At 41.6% G+C, this 19,242-nt stretch overlaps 1 protein-coding gene across 8 annotated transcripts in view; it reads right to left on the minus strand.

Annotated features, from left to right (window-relative positions):
* inavab (innate immunity activator b) overlaps positions 1 to 19,242 on the minus strand; it is a 243,332-nt gene that overhangs the window by 35,719 nt on the left and 188,371 nt on the right. For all 8 annotated transcript variants that reach the window (XM_069941741.1, XM_069941740.1, XM_069941739.1 and 5 more), the window contains 5 exons: positions 13,969 to 14,093; positions 13,240 to 13,362; positions 12,765 to 12,990; positions 8,131 to 8,166; positions 6,268 to 6,529 (listed from right to left, as the gene is read on the minus strand). In XM_069941741.1, coding sequence (XP_069797842.1) covers positions 6,268 to 6,529; positions 8,131 to 8,166; positions 12,765 to 12,990; positions 13,240 to 13,362; positions 13,969 to 14,093 — 772 coding nt within the window. The remainder of the gene's footprint in view (positions 1 to 6,267; positions 6,530 to 8,130; positions 8,167 to 12,764; positions 12,991 to 13,239; positions 13,363 to 13,968; positions 14,094 to 19,242) is intronic.

Consider the following 19,242-nt stretch of genomic DNA (forward strand, 5'->3'; position numbering starts at 1 on the left):
ACTGTTAAAAATGTATTGACTCAGTGGTTAAATTCATTCCTGACATTTTTTTTACAATCTACTGTATAATATAGAAGAAGCTCTGAGAAACCATTGGAGTTGTAGGTCGGTTAGAGCAATGTGCAAAAACACATGGTCTGTTGGAAAATTCATGAATGGGTATGCGAATACTGTTGTTGTGGAATACAGGAACAGCCTGGGGTGGCAGGTTATGGAGAAAGGCCTATGATCAGATCGGGTATGGGAAGATGAAGATGGTAATGGTATCTGCTAATCATATGAGAATTAATTGTGATGGAGTTTCTTTAATCTGGTTCAATAAACCCTTTTGCTGCACTGATCACCCCCCATTTACACTCAAGCCCCTTTTACCCAGCAATTTTCACCACAACTTTATTTGATGTCCTTTTCCACAGCATTGAAAGTCAGTTTTAACATCATTATTTTCAAGGCCGTGTTCAGATGGTTTTATGGCTAACTTTAGAAAGTACCAAAAACTATTGGGTCATCACAGAGCTGAGAAATCTGATTGTCAAAACAATGCTGGAGAAACTCAGCTGGTTTAAACAGTGAACATTCTACACTCTCTGATCAGCTGAGTTTCTCCACCATTGTATTTTTTACTTCAAGCACAGTGTCTGCAGACATTTATTTTTTACAGGAATCTTATTGTGTTCTGAATTGTGAATGAAGGATTTTTTTTGCAGTAGACTGCATAGAGGGAAGGGCAATTTGCAATAAGGCCATGAAAGCAAAGCAAGATTTTAGCGCAAGAAGACCTAGCCTGGAGTAATGAACTCTCAGGGAGAAACAGCCTCTCTTACCAAGCTTAATTGTGGCAGAAGACAGCATGAGTGAACCTTCTGGAAACAATGTGATAGAAGAAGGTGATGTAAGGAATTGCATGGAACTGTTACTGCACAGAGAGAGAGAGAGAGCAAAAGAGAAAGAGAGAGTGAGTAAGTGAGTGAGAGAGAGATAGCTTGTTGCTAACTTGTTGTCTTCTGTATATATTGGAGCCTAAGATTGAGAATTGTCAAAATTTACTGTATTCCTGCAAGGAGGTGAACTTTGATTGATGGTGTGATCAATACCATTTACAGACCATAGTGGAACAGTCTGCAGTATTTAATGCATTAGATTACTAGTTCTCAACCTTTTTCTTTCCAATTGCATACCACCTTAAGTTCTTTTTTTTCTTCTTTCTTTGGCTTGGCTTCGCGGACGAAGATTTATGGAGGGGGTAAAAGTCCACGTCAGCTGCAGGCTCGTTTGTGGCTGACAAGTCCGATGCGGGACAGGCAGACACGGTTGCAGCGGCTGCAGGGGAAAATTGATTGGTTGGGGTTGGGTGTTGGGTTTTTCCTCCTTTGCCTTTTGTCAGTGAGGTGGGCTCTGCGGTCTTCTTCAAAGGAGGTTGCTGCCCGCCAAACTGTGAGGCGCCAAGATGCACGGTTTGAGGCGATATCAGCCCACTGGCGGTGGTCAATGTGTCAGGCACCAAGAGATTTCTTTAGGCAGTCCTTGTACCTTTTCTTTGGTGCACCTCTGTCACGGTGGCCAGTGGAGAGCTCGCCATATAACACGATCTTGGGAAGGCGATGGTCCTCCATTCTGGAGATGTGACCCACCCAGCGCAGCTGGATCTTCAGCAGCGGGACTCGATGCTGTCGACCTCTGGCATCTCGAGTACTTCGACGTTAGGGATGAAAGCGCTCCAATGGATGTTGAGGATGGAGCAGAGACAACGCTGGTGGAAGCGTTCTAGGAGCCATAGGTGATGCCGGTAGAGGACCCATGATTCGGAGCCGAACAGGAGTGTGGGTATGACAACGGCTCTGTATACGCTTATCTTTGTGAGGTTTTTCAGTTGGTTGTTTTTCCAGACTCTTTTGTGTAGTCTTCCAAAGGCGCTATTTGCCTTGGCGAGTCTGTTGTCTATCTCATTGTCGATCCTTGCATCTGATGAAATGGTGCAGCCGAGATAGGTAAACTGGTTGACCGTTTTGAGTTTTGTGTGCCCGATGGAGATGTGGGGGGCTGGTAGTCATGGTGGGGAGCTGGCTGATGGAGGACCTCAGTTTTCTTCAGGCTGACTTCCAGGCCAAACATTTTGGCAGTTTCCGCAAAGCAGGACGTCAAGCGCTGAAGAGCTGGCTCTGAATGGGCAACTAAAGCGGCATCGTCTGCAAAGAGTAGTTCACGGACAAGTTTCTCTTGTGTCTTGGTGTGAGCTTGCAGGCGCCTCAGATTGAAGAGACTGCCATCCGTGCGGTACCGGATGTAAACAGCGTCTTCATTGTTGGGGTCTTTCATGGCTTGGTTCAGCATCATGCTGAAGAAGATTGAAAAGAGGGTTGGTGCGAGAACACAGCCTTGCTTCACGCCATTGTTAATGGAGAAGGGTTCAGAGAGCTCATTGCTGTATCTGACCCGACCTTGTTGGTTTTCATGCAGTTGGATAATCATGTTGAGGAACTTTGGGGGACATCCGATGCACTCTAGTATTTGCCAAAGCCCTTTCCTGCTCACGGTGTCGAAGGCTTTGGTGAGGTCAACAAAGGTGATGTAGAGTCCTTTGTTTTGTTCTCTGCACTTTTCTTGGAGCTGTCTGAGGGCAAAGACCATGTCAGTAGTTCCTCTGTTTGCGCGAAAGCCGCACTGTGATTCTGGAATAATATTCTCGGCGACACTAGGTATTATTCTATTTAGTAGAATCCTAGCGAAGATTTTGCCTGCAATGGAGAGCAGCGTGATTCCCCTGTAGTTTGAGCAGTCTGATTTCTCGCCTTTGTTTTTGTACAGGGTGATGATGGTGGCATCACGAAGGTCCTGAGGCAGTTTTCCTTGGTCCCAACAAAGCTTGAAAAACTCATGCAGTTTGGCATGCTGTGTTTTGCCGCCAGCCTTCCAGACCTCTGGGGGGATTCCATCCATACCTGCTGCTTTGCCACTTTTCAGTTAAGTAATCCCTTACTAACCACAGAGCACCAATGACATCCCATGCTATAGGTGCTCTGTGATTAGTAAGGAATTACTTAAGGTGTTATGTGAGTGAAAGAGGGTTGAGAACCATTGCATTAGATGTTACCCAGACAATTCAAAAGAAATTAAGTTATTAAATCATAGAACATTTACAACACACAAGAAAACTGTTCGTGCTAACTTCTTCTATTCTATTGGAACCATTCCTATTGCCTAGAAATTTATCCTCTCTTAAGTGGTAAATGCCCTGATTGATTCTCTTTCCCCCAGCCTTACAGGTGAGTTTCAGATCATCAAAAGCTCTCTGTGTGAATAAGAAGTTTTCCCTCACATCCCTCTTGTATCTTCATCCAAAACATTTGATCTGTGCCCTAGGAGCCTTGCAACAATCCATTGGTGGAAAATAAAGTTTTTCTTTGCCCTCTCCAAATCTGCCTTGATCTGGCACACCTCTGTTAAATCTGACCTCTTTGTTGGAAGTAAGATTTTAATCCAAGAGATAAAGAAAGAAAAGCACATTACATTATGACGGTGTCCCAAACCCACAGGGCTGTCTGGAATGGAGCAAAACAAACAAGGGCTCTGGGGAAGGTCACACACTGTTGAGAAGGATGTTTTGTCTTAGAGGGAAAAAAGTCACATCAGTCCAGGTATCACAAAGAAGGCACTGTCTGCATAGTCCATACACAATTTACTTGTTTAGAGTTACATAGAATTGAGGAAAATGACACAGAAACAGACAACTATCAAATTAATTCAATATACCAAAATTATGTAATTCTGTAAATAAACTAGTAAGGTAATTTGGTACTAATTATATTTTCCAGGGCCATTGAAAGGGGAAAAAAATCCATGTTGCCATTGATGGACATAATTAAAGACTGGAGACGTTTCTTTGAGGGATAAGTTAGCAACTTTGCTCAATCGTTGATAAGAAATAACAGCAGGGACTTAGCATTTCATGATGCTCTCCCACTCAAATAATATCAGGGCTAATTTTAAGTTAAAATAAAAAGATTCTGGATGGTAACAGGCCCTTCCTGTCTGTGGTGCCCAAATACACCAATTAACTTACAAACCCCGTACATTTTTGAAGGGTGAGAGGAAACTGGAGCACCCAGAGGGCGCAGACATGGGGAGAACGTACAAACTTCTTACAGGCAACGCTAGATTCAAAGCCAGGTCGCTGGCGCTGTAATAGTGTTGGGCTAACCGCAATGCTAACCACGCTGGCTGATGTTTTCTACCTCAGCATCATATTCCTGCATTAATTCCATATCTTTTGATTCCCATATTATTCAAAAACCCATTGACCTCTTATCCACTGAGCATCCAAAGGGCTTGAGGACTCCAAAGGTTAATTCTTCTGAAATTATTCCCTTCTCAATTTAAAATGGCTGAGCAACCACTGTGAGACAGTGATGTTTTAGTTCAAGAAATTCCATCGAAGGGACAGCATTTACTTTGCAGCTACTTGTCAGTCCCTGTCCAAGTTACAACCGGATCCTTAACTTCCTCATCGGAAGACCACAGCCAGTACAAAATGGATACAACAGCTTCTCACTAATGACCAACAGAGGCACACCTCAAGGATGCCTGCTTTGCCCACTGCTTTACTCACTCTGCACATGACTGTGTGGCCAGGCACAATTCAAATACCATCTACAAATTTACCCACGATAGCAATGAAGAAGAGTACAGGAGTGAGGTAGATCAACTAATTGAGAGGTGTCACAGCAACCTTGCACTCAACATTAGCAAAACCAAGGAGATGATTGTAGACTTCAGGAGCAAGTCACAAGAATGTGAACCAGTCCTCATCAAGGGTTCACTGGTGGAGAGGCTCAAGAACTCGAAATTCCTGGGTGTCAAAATCTCTGAGGATCTGTCCTGGGGCCTTCATGTCAATGCAATCACAAAGAAGGGTGCCAATGGCTATATTTTGTAAGGTGTTTGAGGAGATTTTCTATGTCACCAAAGACTCAAATATGTCTACAAGTGTACCTTGGACAACATTTTGTCTGGTTATATCTCTGTCTGGCATGGAGGTGCCAATGCACTGGACAGGAAAATAACTCCAGAGAGTTGTTCACTCGACCAATGCCATCACAGAGATGAGTCTTCACTACATTGAGGACAAGAGTCAGTGTCTTAAGAAAACAGCCTCTATCCTCAAGGACCCCCACCACCCAGACCATGCCCTCTTCACACTGCTACCATTGGGAAGGGGGTACAAGAGCCTGAGAACAAACATCCAGCAGGTCAAGGTCAGCTTCTTTCCCTCTACCATCAGAGTTCTGAATGGAGAATGAACACAGATGATACCTCACTTTCTCCTATTTTCTTGCACAGTTTAATTATTTTTGAAATGTGAAATTTTCACAATGACGCTGCTGATGAACAACAATTTCATGACATGTTCATGGCGATAAATTCTGATTCTGGTTTGTGTATGTTTCAGTGGGTTCTCAACCTTTTTCTTTCCACTCACATACCGCTTTAAGTATTCTCTATGCCATAGGTGCTCTGGGATCTAAGGGATTGCTTAAGGTGGTATGTGAGTGGGAAGAAAAAGTTTCAACACCATGTTTTAATCGTACCTCATTGACTTGTTATGTGCACGGTTTCATAACTCCAAAGGAAATGGGCCGATTACTTTTTCTCGAGCAAAGTATTTCAGTAACAATTGGGTCTAGAGCAGTGATTCTCAACTTTCCCTTCCCACTCACATCCCGCCTTAAGCAATCCTTTAAAAATCAGAGCACCACTGGCATAGGGATTACTTAAAGTGGTATGTGAGTGGAAAGAAAAAGGTTCTGTTCTACACTATGGAGTTTGCGCATTCTCCTCATTTGAGGCATCAATATGGTGAACCAACCTCGTATCAGCTTTCTATTTATTTTCCAGCTTTTCCCTTGCATTGCCAGAAAATCAAATATTTGGGTGGTACAGTTAGCAAAGGGGAAGCATGGTTGGCATAATGATTAGAGCAAAGCCTTTACAGCGCCAGCAATTTGGACCAGACCAGGGTTTGAATCCCGCACTGTCTGTAAGGTGTTAGTACATTCTGCGTGGGTTTTCTCCACGGGCTCTGGTTTCCTCCCACCATTCAAAATGTACGGGGTGGGGGGGGTGTAGGTTAATGGGGTGTAAATTGGATAGCACAGAATGTTATTGTGCTGTATTTCTAAATTTAAATTTAAAATGGACTTTTGTTAGGTTGAGGAAACCCTGATAACAAATCTAATAGCACTTACATTGAGAAGACCAGCAAATAAATACCTTGTCTTGCTATTTAAAGAGGAACGTCTTTTTATTTTTTCATATGGTTCATCCAGATTAGACTCCGTCCATGCTGCGTCCATGATGGGTGATTTCTTACAGTCACCGCCCTGATAACAGACCAGAGCAAGTCCCTCCAGTGTTTGGGGTGGGGTTGGTCTGCTGGACTGGAGGGGAGGCAGAGGTGAATTACTCCTCTGTGCCGCATGAGCAGTTGACAAGAATTCTGTGGATGAACATTGGCTGTGGTGTTGTCTTGTGTCTGTGAAAAAAGCAAACAATAATGGTGATCAGCAAAATATTCAATTAAAAAAATATATTTACTTCAGGTCAAATGACATTCTTTTCTAATTCATTTATGAGATGCCTACATTACCAGCAAGTCCAGTATTTAAGTGTCCATCTGCATTTACTCCTGAGCTGAATAACCATTCCAATGGGCAATTAAGAGACAACTTCAATGATATTTCAAGAGAAGTATGTGTGGGTCAGGGCAAGATGGCAGATTTTACAACAATATAACAGCTTCATTAATATTATTGCATAAGCTACCTGTTTATTCCAAAGTTTTAAAAAAAATACATTTAATTTCCCCTGTGGTTGTGCTTGAAATCAAACATTTTTCTCCAAATCAATAAGAAATACACAAATGTGACCGAGAAATTTAACGGTCTAGGAAGTAAAGGGTAACCAGTTGCCTGATGAAGGGGTCAGGCCCAAAACATTGATCACCCTTTCCTTTCAGGGGATGCTATGTGACATGCTGAGTATCTCCAACATATTTGGGTATTGCAGTCGACCCCAGGATCTGCAGGATACCAAATCAATATGCCTTGCTTCTGAATAACAGAACAAAACACAGTCTGCTGGGGGAACTCCACATGTCAAGCGGCATCAGTGGGAGAAAAGGTATTGTCAATGTTTCTGGAAGATCTTTATGATCCTGTACACCATAAGAAATTTTAGAACTTAGCAATCTGATTCCCTTTGTGAGCATTGAAAAAGAACCTACTTAAAAATCTATGTGTGCTCCTCCTACACCCACACTCATGCCAGGACGCAGCAGCTCGCCTTTGCTTCCCATTCTTAAATTTGCTTTCCTTCTACGTGCCTGGACTATCCTGAGACTGAGCTAACATTCACCATATATGGACCCATAACATTTACTGGGGAGAGACATGTGGTTTTGCAGTTTGACACACTCATTCCAAGAATGGAGCCCAAATCATTTATTTCTGGCAATGCTCTGGTGTTACCATGGTAATCATGCCAGCTAAGGGTGGTAAACTGTTTAATAGGTAGAAATTCTGCCTTGCTCGCAGGCTTGTACATGATATAGTGTATGTGCTCTGACAATAAATCTGAACTTTGAAAATTTAATTTACAGAAGAGGTGATATTTTGAACTTCCTTCCATCTTGAAATGCTTTTACGAAGATAACTTTAATTTTTTTTGTATGGTGGCAAAAAGGAATGATGTTGAAATAATAGCCCTTATTTCATCTTACTTCCCTTGTATTATCCCACAATCAGGACCAGGGCTACCATTAGGCCAGCTAGGCAGCTGCCTAGGGAGCAGACCTCAGAGGGATACTATTGAAGAGAGATTCCAACAGCTCTGGTATTTCTGTGTCATGAAAGGCGTGGTTCTGACTAATGTGTTATAAGTGTATGGTAAGGTGGAAGGAGGAAGTGGTATGGCACATCAGGTAATGAGCCCACTGTTCAGCCCGGTCAGCACTCCCCTGGACCTCTTCTCCCACCCCCCCGCCCCTCTTTTCCCCCCCCACCCCCCGGTGCAAAATAGTCTGGCACCAGCCCTGCCCACAATGCAGTATTAATTTCAGCCTCTATGAGAACTTACCATCTTCCAGAGAACTGTCATCTGAAGCACTCAGTTCTAAAAATAAAAGATGTTTAAAAATGAAAATCAGATGCAATAAAATATTTACTCATTATATTTCTAACTTAGTTAAACAATGCAGTTAATGAAATTGTACTCTGCTGAGCTAATTCTTATTTCACTTAACTTTTTGAAATAATTTTCTTCATGTGATTTGTTAGATCCACTGGAATACATTGGATTAAGAAAGAAATCAAAATTGTCCTGATGACTGAGAATCTTTGGATCCTTCCTTCAACCGCATTTCTTGGATACACAGAGGCAATTTGGAATAATGGGCCACCGTTTCTCCTTATAATGCAATCTTCCAATAGGGCCCTCTCAAGTGGCCCTCATACTGGTCACTATCCAAATGCAGTATTTCCTCTGCTTTCAGAACCCTTTCCATGGGCCAGTCGAACAAAGTGACCTTCACTTTTTTGTCACAGAGTTAGACTTAAAGACTTAAAGAATCATGATTCACCATTTACATCACCAAACAAATATTTATTATTCTCGTCCTTCATGTGAATAGTCACTGGGAGAAACAGTACCCCCCCCCCCCCTTCCTCCCAAGGAGGTGAAGCCTGGGAGAGGATCCTACAGGATAGGTGTCCACAGCTGCAGAATAGAGCAGAATAGAGTGAGACTGGCTTCACTGTGGACTCCTACACTGTAGGATTGTTGCTGGTGTCTGGCTCCTTGGATCAGGACTGGGGATTCGTGCGGGTGCCGATGGTGACCAGAGATCACCCCCCTGACAGCTTCTTAATTGCACCAAGGATTTGGAACAGGGTGACTTGGATGCCTCGAGCCTGGGTTCACTGATGGACCAGACAGACATCCATGTGGCTACGGGGGTTATGGGAGCAGGGACACAAGCTTTGGAGGAGGTGTCTGAAAGGACTTTTTTTTGCTGATCTTTATCATCTTGTCAGTGGCGTGGGATTATTAGTACCTCTTTGTGTGCCTTTACAGGACAAGCAAAGGAAAAATATTTTAGCAATTTGTCCACATATGAATAAAGAAACCTTGGACCTTGCATCTTAATAGAATAGCCTCAGTGTGGTTGCATTACATAGCTGTAGAAGCCTAATAGACTGAATATGCATGAGATTTTCTGATCTCAGAAGCTAAGCAGGCACAGGCTTGGTCAGTACTTGGAGGGAAGACCACCTAGGTTTCTGTGAGGGGCACTGGACAAAGTGGCAACTCTCTGTTTGCTTTATAGTAGACAAAAGTTAAAGAATTTCACGTCTGTTACACTCTAAATGTAGTTTTCCTGACAATAATGGAACTTTTACTAAGGCCAGTCTACAAAAATAGTCCTTCATCCAAATGCAGAATTCCAACCTTAATTCAAGATGTAGCAGGACATGACTATCCACACGTGTCCAGAAAAGTTAAAAAAAAAATTTCATTTCGTGCCGTGCCATCATACAGCACAGAGATGTGTCCATATTATTCTTGTATCTCTCCACAAGAACTCCATTCCACCATTACCCTTTAAGGTCCTGCTGGCACCCATTTTGTCAGATCCAATCTGAATCAATCAAGTTGCCTCTGCCGCCAGCTCCTTCAGAGTCCTCGCGACTGCTCGTGCTTCATCCCCCCCGGTGCACTGTCTTGACAGCTTAAACTTTGACACATTTTAGACGCCACTTCCAATTGCCCAGCTTTCCCTTTACCCAAAGACTGTTGCATGCTCGCTGGTAGGTTGCTGCTTCACCACTGCCCATCCCTGTTCTTGCTTCATTCTCACACGGTCGGGATGGTCTTTCAGGTTCCTTTCATGTCCACTGGAGTACCACCTTGCCATATTCCTTCCAGGTCCACTTCAGCTTCTCCCTGCTGGTTCCACCAGCAGAATTATTGTACTTCCTTTCGCTACTCTCTGCTGCTGGCTCCCACTGCACCCCAATGTGCTTTGCCCTCAATTTGCTGTGCCGTAGCTGCCTGTTGATGCTTCATTCCCCTCACCCACTCGGTGGCCCCCTTACACTTATGCATATTTCACCACCCACTTCCAGTGATCCAGCTCTCCCTATATCCAATTATGTTTACACATTCATTGATTAGTTGCGCCTTTGCCACTGCCAGTCCCTGGTTCACCCTACACAGTCTGCTTAGGTTATATGCTATAATCTACCTTTCACGTCTGGTGGAGCATGACCTTGCCTATTCCTTTCAGGTCGGCTTCAGCTAATCCCTGCCGGTTCCACCCCCCAGTTTGCTAGAACCAATGAGAATCATCGGACTGCCTCAGGTTTGCTCCGTGGCCGCAGCTTCTCAGCTCCACGTGGTTCGCCCTCGCTTCCCTCTGTCCTGCCCTTCAAGTTTAGTTATGTATCATCCTCTCTGACATGCTGTTCATATGTCTCATCACCTTGCATTGTTACATGTTTCCCAACCCACCTCCAATGACCCAGCTCCCCCTGTATCCAATTCGATTTTTGCTTATTCATTGGTAAGTTTCTCAATTGAGATGTTCATCCCTGCTCCTGGTTCACACGACACAGGCTGCTCGGGCCCCACGCTATCATCTCCCTTTCATGTCCACTGCAGCACCACCCTGCTGTGTTCCTTGTTGTCCGCTTGTACATTGGTAATCCTTATCAGTATGAATTTGAAAGTTTTGGCTAAGCCTATCATAATGTTTATAATGTGACAATAATTCAAACACATAGCAACTTGAAAACACTGGACATAAAGACCATTGTGGCACTTGAACATTTAAAGCCCCCTATTACATGATTCTATTTTTTTTTCAGTTCATTTTATTTGTGTGGGATTTTCGCTATAATAGAACAGATTTAACAAATCTCTGCAGGCTTTGGAAAGTAACTGTGAACTGAAGGCAGGTTGAAGACAGCATGTTCCTACATTGGATACATCTTGAAGAAGGAGGAAACCCAGGTGCAAAGACCATGTGACCAACAGCTTCAAGACTGAGGGCACAGTCTTGCTCGGGGGCCATTTTAAGGAGACAGCACAGGAGCAAGGACCTCTTGGAAGAAATACTGTGCTGGAGTGGCCTCATGTGTGGTTATAGACAACCAGTCTGATTTCCTCATGTTGTAGAGGAGTGAGATTACCACTCTGTGACAAAAAAGTGAAGGTCACTTTGTTTGACTGACCAATGGTTCTGAAAGCAGAAGAAATACTGCTTTTGGACAGTGACCAGTTTGAGGGCCACTTGAGTTCAGCTGACCCGCTGAAAGGGTTTTGGAAGCTTTGTGAGCATCACTCGCTTTGTGTCCCCTTCACCAAAGAAAAGAGGAGCTTTTGGTTATCACTCATCTAAAAAGGACATTTCACTGGAAGCATCTCAACCAGGGTTTCATGAGTTAATAAACAATCTGTCATCCCTGGTCTCTTTCATCCACTTCATGGACTTCCATCTAAAGCCTGCATGTCCCATCCATCTCAGCCCTGCATGTCACATCCATCTAAAGCCTGCATGTTACATCCATCTCAAGCCTATGTGTCAACATTGAATTTCCAAAACTGAACTGTGAACTGCCTTTCGAGATTTGTGCCTTGAGCTGTAGTGGCTTGGGGTATTCCATGCACACACACATATATTTGTGCATATTTGGGGGTTAAGTTAGATAAGTTTAGATAAGTGTAAATAAATTAGATAAGGTATTATATGATTGTTAATTAATAATTAAAATAATATTTTAAGTATAACTGTCTGGGCTAATTTCTATTGCTGCTGTTTGGTATGTAATAACACCAAGACAGGAAGCATCTTTCAGTTGAATCATTTATGCTTATTTTGTTTTAATTCTTATTTCTAGAATTCATTGATTGGACCTTGTATCTGTATTCAGATATTTTTTGTTCTTTTCAAATCCATTTTCAACCAAACTGTTAATAAATATAGTATCTAGCAATATGGTTCAGGAAAATTCCAATTACTAAGAGTAATAAATGGCACCATTACTCTTTTTGGTACACAATTATTGATTTAATGGCTTTTCAATGATAAAATACCAGAGGGATTTACCACAGTAACAGGCCCTTTCAACCAACGAGCCCGTGCCCCTCAATTGTACCCAATTTACCTACAACCCCGGTACATTTTGAAGGGTGGGAGGAAACCACGCAGACATGGGGAGAACTCCTTACAGATAATGCCAGATTCAAATCCTGGACACTAGTGCTGTAGCATCATTGCACTAACTGCTACGCCAACCATACGAATTGAACTAATTGAATCAAGTCACTTGTCAAAAATGGAAAAAAAACTGAAATCACACTGAGTTTCCAGTCGGGGAAAATTAGTATCTCATGCAATCTGTTGTCTCACAAGAAAAGAAGAAAGCGCATTCATTCTAATCGGTGGCCCTTGAATCTCGTCTAATGGGCATTATAATGAGGATAATTGGACTTTTCTGAACTTGTTTCAAACACTAACTGATTTTATGTTTTCTGCAAAAGTTTATTCAAAGAAAAGTTTGGACATTCACTACCAATGAACATAAACCAACTCTTTTTACCAATGCCTGAGGGAAAAAAGCTGTTCTGCTAGAATGAAGGAAAACACTTCATAATATTCATGGTGACAAGTAACATATTTATGTTCAAGTCAAGTTGAAATGGTGACATACCTTCAACTACATTACGAACTTGATCTGTTGGTCCACTAGCTATAGCTTTTCTTTTATTTATATCATTTTTTATTTCATTTAATTTCTTTTGCTCTTGCATATAGGCATGTTTTCTTTGTTTCCTTATGTGCCTGCTTAAGTTTCCCTCTTGAGAAAGGCGCTTGGCTGCCTCCACAAACTGCAATTGCAAGGCAAAGACTCGCTCCAGATGGTCAAGTTCAGAGTCCTAGCAAGTAATAAGCAGAATTAAAACCTGCTGCAGCTCAAATACATGAAAATACCACATGATTAGAATCTATGTCTTTACAAAGCCATGAAATAAAATTTATTTCTCAAATAAGTTCGTGCACACCATTTGTTTCCAGAAGTAGCATTGGTATCAAAGAACAAGCGAAATGGTGACCCATCGCAAGGAGATAATGACAACACAATAACTTTGAGACACAGAATTGATCAAAGGTGGAATGCAACCTACCTCATCTCTCGGTGTAATTGTCAGTTCGTCCAGCTGAAATGATGCTCCTATGCGTCGGCGAACAGGGGGTGGTTCCTCTCCGTCAGCTAATGGATACTCTTTTGGCAAATATCCTACCAACTCCTGAAGGCAAAACACAATGACACATAGATAGTTGAAGTCACACTACTAATGTCTGCCTGTATTTATATAATTAATAAACCTAGAAAATAAAAAGTCCTCAAACAAAATACTCAATTAAATTCCAATAAAAACATAATGTAGGCAAGATAAATATTTTGTTCAGTAATGTATTTTACAGTTTTTCTAATACTGATTGTACCAAGTAACCCTTCTCACTGTACTCAGTACAATGTGACAAATACACATCAACATAATTCGTTAATAAGAATTGGACACAATTGGCAACTGAAACAATTTTTTAAAAAAAGTTATATTTAGACCTACATCACGGTAACAGGTCATTTCAGCCAACGTGCTCATGTGGCCCAATCTCACCCAATTGATCTACAACCCCTGGTACATTTCGAACAATGGGAGGAAACTGGAGACCCAAGAGGAAACCCACGCAGACAGGGGGAGAACAAACAAGCTCCTTATAGACGGGGCGGGATGCGAACCCTGGTCCCGATCACTGGTGCTGTAACAGCGTTGTGTCAACCGCTACGCTAAATTATAATGGTTTAACCTAGAAATCAAACCTGTTGGGAATCCAATACTAATACTCACAGATTCACGTAAACACAGCTTTTTCAATTCATCCAAACGGGCTTCAAGTGTTTCTTCCAGCATTTGCTTACGTAAAATTACCGAACAGCATCGACCTTTCATCACTGATTGGGGACTGTCTGACCCTATGAATAGAACATTGATGTTATCACACATGCATTTCAATCCAAAGTAAAGGTTGTATTACAGAGCAAATATATAATGTGCCAAGAGATTTTGCTCAGTCTGGAACACATTTGTTTTCCTCTTATCTAAATATTTATTTATTTATTTATTTAGAACATGGTAGAAGACAATTCTGACCATTAAAGCCCCTGTTGCCCAATTACACCCAGTTAACCAACCAAACCCATGCGTTTTTGGAGGATGGGAGGAAACTGGAGCCCCCAGGATAAACCCACGCAGGCATGGTTGGACTGGCAAACTCCTTATAGAAAGCATGGGATTCAATCCCCAGTCCAGATCGCTGGCGCTGTAAAGGCATTGCAATAACCACTATGTCAACCATGCTGCCCCAAGCACAAGTTGCACTAACTGCTAAACTAACTGTGCCTCTTTGACTTTTCTCTTTTCATTTTTGTCTTTTTTGACTCCAGTTATGTCACCATTTATTCTATCTGCAGCATTTTATCATCTCCAAATGAACACAACTCCTTTGCTTTCCTTCTCTCCAACACTGTATCAAATGTAAAGCTTCCTTGATTAAGTCCATGGCTTTTTTCAGACAGCATCTTGAACCTGTCATCGCTACATTTTTATGAGCCGACCAAACTTCTCAATGGCATTCCCATTTAAGCCCAGTCTGGGGAATCCTCTGACTTCCTTCATGTCCTGCAACCGCAGTCACACTTGAACCATAGACAAACAAAGTGTATGGTTGTGTCAATATTTCTCTGCATGTCCCTCCAGAATGCCTATGCCCTCATGAGCAAGGAAATATCCATTGATAATGATTCTATTGACTTCTTAATTTGACTGCAGAGCGACCCAATCTGACAATTCTTTTTTACCAGCCCGGGAGGTGCTGTCAGCTCCAAGTCATGTTCCTGTCTCCAAAGCCTATTTCTCATGTGAAAACCTCACCTTATTCCATTTTCTCTCAGTTCTCTGAGAAAACACTCCTGCTCTGCAAATCCACAGAGAAAATGTCAAACTCCTTTCCATATTTGTTGTTGTGCTTTGTAAAAGCAGTTACAAATCATATTTTGGTTTTGCCACTGTGAAGCAGATGGGGACATTTTTCCACAGCAAGGATCTCATGGAATTCTAAGGTGTGGTGTTCTTAAATACCAATTGCAGAAAAAACCAGCTATCCCGTACTTTACACAAACAGGAGTTCCCAAGGCAACTAATGAGATTCTTGAAGAATATCTTTTAATCAACAAAGACAACAAATGAAAAATATTTCTTTTTTTCAATATTGCACCTTTGTTGAAGTGCATGCACTGTTTTTGAGGGTTAAAATGAATTCCTGAGAATTGCAGATTATGTTCAATTTTAGGTTCAAAATTTAGATATATTCAAGGAAATTAAAGCAGATAAAATAATGTCTTGGTACAAACAATCAGTTTGGGGCTCTTATTGTAATAAATATTAATTGATTAAATAGTCATTGAAAGAAAAAAAATGCTGGCATTACTTAGTGACTTCAAAATGGAATAAACTTCTGACTTTAGTTCATAAGATCCCGTGGACAGAATTTGCAATTCTGGACTTGCATCCTGTCCTCACCTAATTTCTGCTCATCTGTTGTCCCTGTCTTTACTGGCATTCTAGTTAGTCATTGTATTAATTACAAAATCTTCCTCCACCCCCTCTCCCTCCAATTTCTTTTAGCACTATGCTTTGCTCAACCTCCAGTGCAAGTGACTGCATGTTTTGCCAAGCCTCCCATTCTTCTTCCCATAGTCATCACTTACACACTCTTTGTAAATTTTTCTCCTGGAGCATTCTGACTTGTCCTCCTGCCTCAGAACTTCAGAGATGCACTCAAAACCAGCCATTTTCTACCTCTTTTTTTTGCCTTTGTTGCTGCTCAAGTTTATGGGCCCTCTTCCCAGTGAAGCAGTCAAGTTTTGATTTCTTCCGTACTTCTACCCTACTGACTACATAAACAAAAATCATTTTTCATGAGGTGAAAAGAAAACAAGGCTTTTATTTAATTGTGCTGTGGTCCCTGGGGTGGCCCCGTTGAGAGTGGCTGCTTTCAATTATCTTTAATCAGGTTGTCCTCCAACATTTATCATTTCCAACTAAGTAACTATCTCTACCTCCTCTTGGAGTAACAGTATAAATTTTAATGCCAAAGCTAATACGAGCAACATACTGGAAGTCTGTTCAGTGCATCATATCCCAATACTGACTTCTGGTGAGGAGGGAAGAAAATTGACAGAAGAAGAAACTTTAAAACACTGTTCAGTAAAATTATAAATAAAGGCAGAATTTATGTCATGTCATGTGTTGTCAAATGACTCATTGTCTTCATGCCCATCCCATCTGACGAGACAGTCCTGGATGCAGTCATATGGGAACGACATAATTACAGCTCGCCATAATGTCACTGGCTAGTAGCAACACAAATTGAAAACGTAAACTTTTTATATTGCAACCACCTCAATAATCATCGATCAGTTCATGCATCTTATTATCATGTGATTCAACGATTTATGATTCAGAATTCAGGGATGACCAAAGAATAAGGGGATTAAGAATCTACCCCTTAAATACAGAGTGGTATTAGTTCTTTTTAAATTTAAATTTTGACCTACAGCACGGTAACAGGCTCTTTTGGCCCACGAACCCTTGCCACCCAATTACACCCAATTGACCTATATTTTGAACAGTGGGAGGAAAAGGAAGAGCACACAGATATGGGGAGAACATACAAACTCCTTATCGACAGTCTCAGGTTTAAACCCTAGTCCTGATTGCTGCCATTGTAATAGAATTGCGCTAACTGCTACCATAACCGTGCCACCCTTAATTATCTGTAACAATTTGGTTATTCCATTCCATTCATTAATTAATTTTAACTTTGCCAATTTAAAGATTCTTCGATTCCTCTTGTAAGATGTATTTACTTTTACTATTGTAATTTCATTCTAGCAAGTATGAAGTGATGCCTTTTGGGACAACTAATAAGATTAGAACGAAAAGCACGTGACACTAGGAAGTTCCAAAGAAGAGAGGACTTTGGTGAGCAAGTCTCTGAAGTTTACAGTACAGTTTAAGAAAGTGCACAGGATACTTGTGGTCATTAGCTAGGACATAGGTACAAGTAGTCCTCAACTTACATCCATAATTGGGACCAAAAGATTGGTCATAACTCAGATTGGCACATCTTAATGAGGCATTAAAGCAATTTTTAAAACAAATTCAACAAATGAAACTTTATTGAAGAATCTCAGCATATGTAAAGTGAATGTCAGCCGTATTTGAAGGTGGACCTAACTTGCGTAGGCCGTAAGTTGAGGACCACCTGTATAAGAGCAGGGAAGTTATGGTGCAATGATAGAAAACATTAGTTGAGTCCCAGCCAATGTAAACAGCTGTGGTTATGCTATGGAAAATACATGGTTGCACTGGATTGACCAAGCCTCTATCTGGAATGGTGTGTTTCAGCTTCGAGAAGACACGAGGGAGGCTGGGTCTGTTTTCTTTGGATTGAAGGAGTCCTGAATGAGGTATACAAATGCTTGAGGGCCTAGATCAACTGCAAAGAGAATTATTTTTCCCTTAATTAAGGTGTCTAGAACCAAAAATAATAGATTTAAGGTAAGAGAATTGGACAGAAAAGTTTTACTACGTGAAAAGTTAAAATCTGCAAAGTATTACCTGAGGAGGTGATGGATGCAGGTACCCAACACCTTTTCAGAAGTATGAAGATTGACACTTGAAGTACCATGGTTGCAAGGTGCAGTCATGAGCCAGAAAATGGGATGAATATTGGCACTTGATAGTTAACATTTAAAATTAGATCAGTACTTTTTCATGCTTTACAATTGCCTGACTGCACAAGAACTTAAATTGAGGACAGAATTTTTAGGACAGGTGAACTCAAATGGATTTTGCAAATGTAAATGTGGAGGGAAATGTGCTGCAATGTCATTATCTTTTACAGAATATAATTTTTTTGTGCTTTTTCAGCTGAAAACATCCTGCTTGTAACATACTCAGCCAGTAAAGTCATTTAATCTTGGCACTCAGAAAATATTCTACCACAAAAAGAAGACAAATTTCATAGCCTTTACAAAAAGAGAATCCGCTTGTTGTGTACTAATGCACCCTGTTCTCACTTCCAGTGTGGCGGCTACCCACCCACATTGGAAACTTTGCATTGCATCTCCAGTTGAGAGCCTACTTCAAGATGCAGTACTAAATTATGTCAGACTGTCATGTACACTTAAGAAATCAATGGATGTAGCATGAAAATGCCAGATATGGAGTAATTAATCATTTTGGAACCAAGCCCATTAATCTCTGTTACACAAACATTGGTTGAGAACTGAGTTTTTAGACTGAGATCCTCCTCAAGTTGGCTGGTGGGGTACCACAGCCCAGATATTCACAAGTTACACTGACAATTCTACTGTAGGAACCAAGTGCCATGTTTGGAAGTTTGCTGATGATGGTAACTAAAGCTGGTTTATGAGTAGGGAGGAGGATAGGATAAGTCAATGGGCGAGAACAAGGCAGATGAAATATAATATGCAAATATATCAGTGGACAAAATAGGAAAGCAAAGTATTGCTTAGTGGTGGGGAATTGGGTGGTATTCATCTTCAAAGGAAAGCCAACTAGCAATTAGGAAGGCAATGATATGTTAGCTTTTATCATGTGTATTTGAAAACAGAAGTCTTATTCTTATTGAGCAGAGTTCTTAAAGTGAGACTGCACAGAAGGGTTGCAGATTCTGGGAAGCAGTGGACCAATGCAGGGCACCAAGGAGAACACCTTCCATTGAGAAGGAGTAGCGGAGAAGACAACCCTACAGGATAGTGACAGTGGCGGCAGACCCGTGAGGGACTCTTCGACTGAGCGACCCACATAGGCTGCGGGGCAACGCAGTCAGGAGACCCGCACAGGCTGCAGGCTGCTGGAGAGTAGTTCATGGGAATCAGACATCAGAACCAGGATTCTAGAGAATGCTGAGGGGAAGAAGGGTTCCCAAAGAGCCTTGGGCACTGAAGGCTTCCTGATTGTGCCAGAAGTTTGGATCTTGGGGTTAGGGTTAGGGTTAGGATCAAACAGGATTCTTTTTTGTAGCTGCAGAGG

This window comes from Narcine bancroftii, chromosome 5 (assembly GCF_036971445.1).
Source record: "Narcine bancroftii isolate sNarBan1 chromosome 5, sNarBan1.hap1, whole genome shotgun sequence".
In the NCBI taxonomy this organism is placed as follows: Eukaryota; Metazoa; Chordata; class Chondrichthyes; order Torpediniformes; family Narcinidae; genus Narcine; species Narcine bancroftii.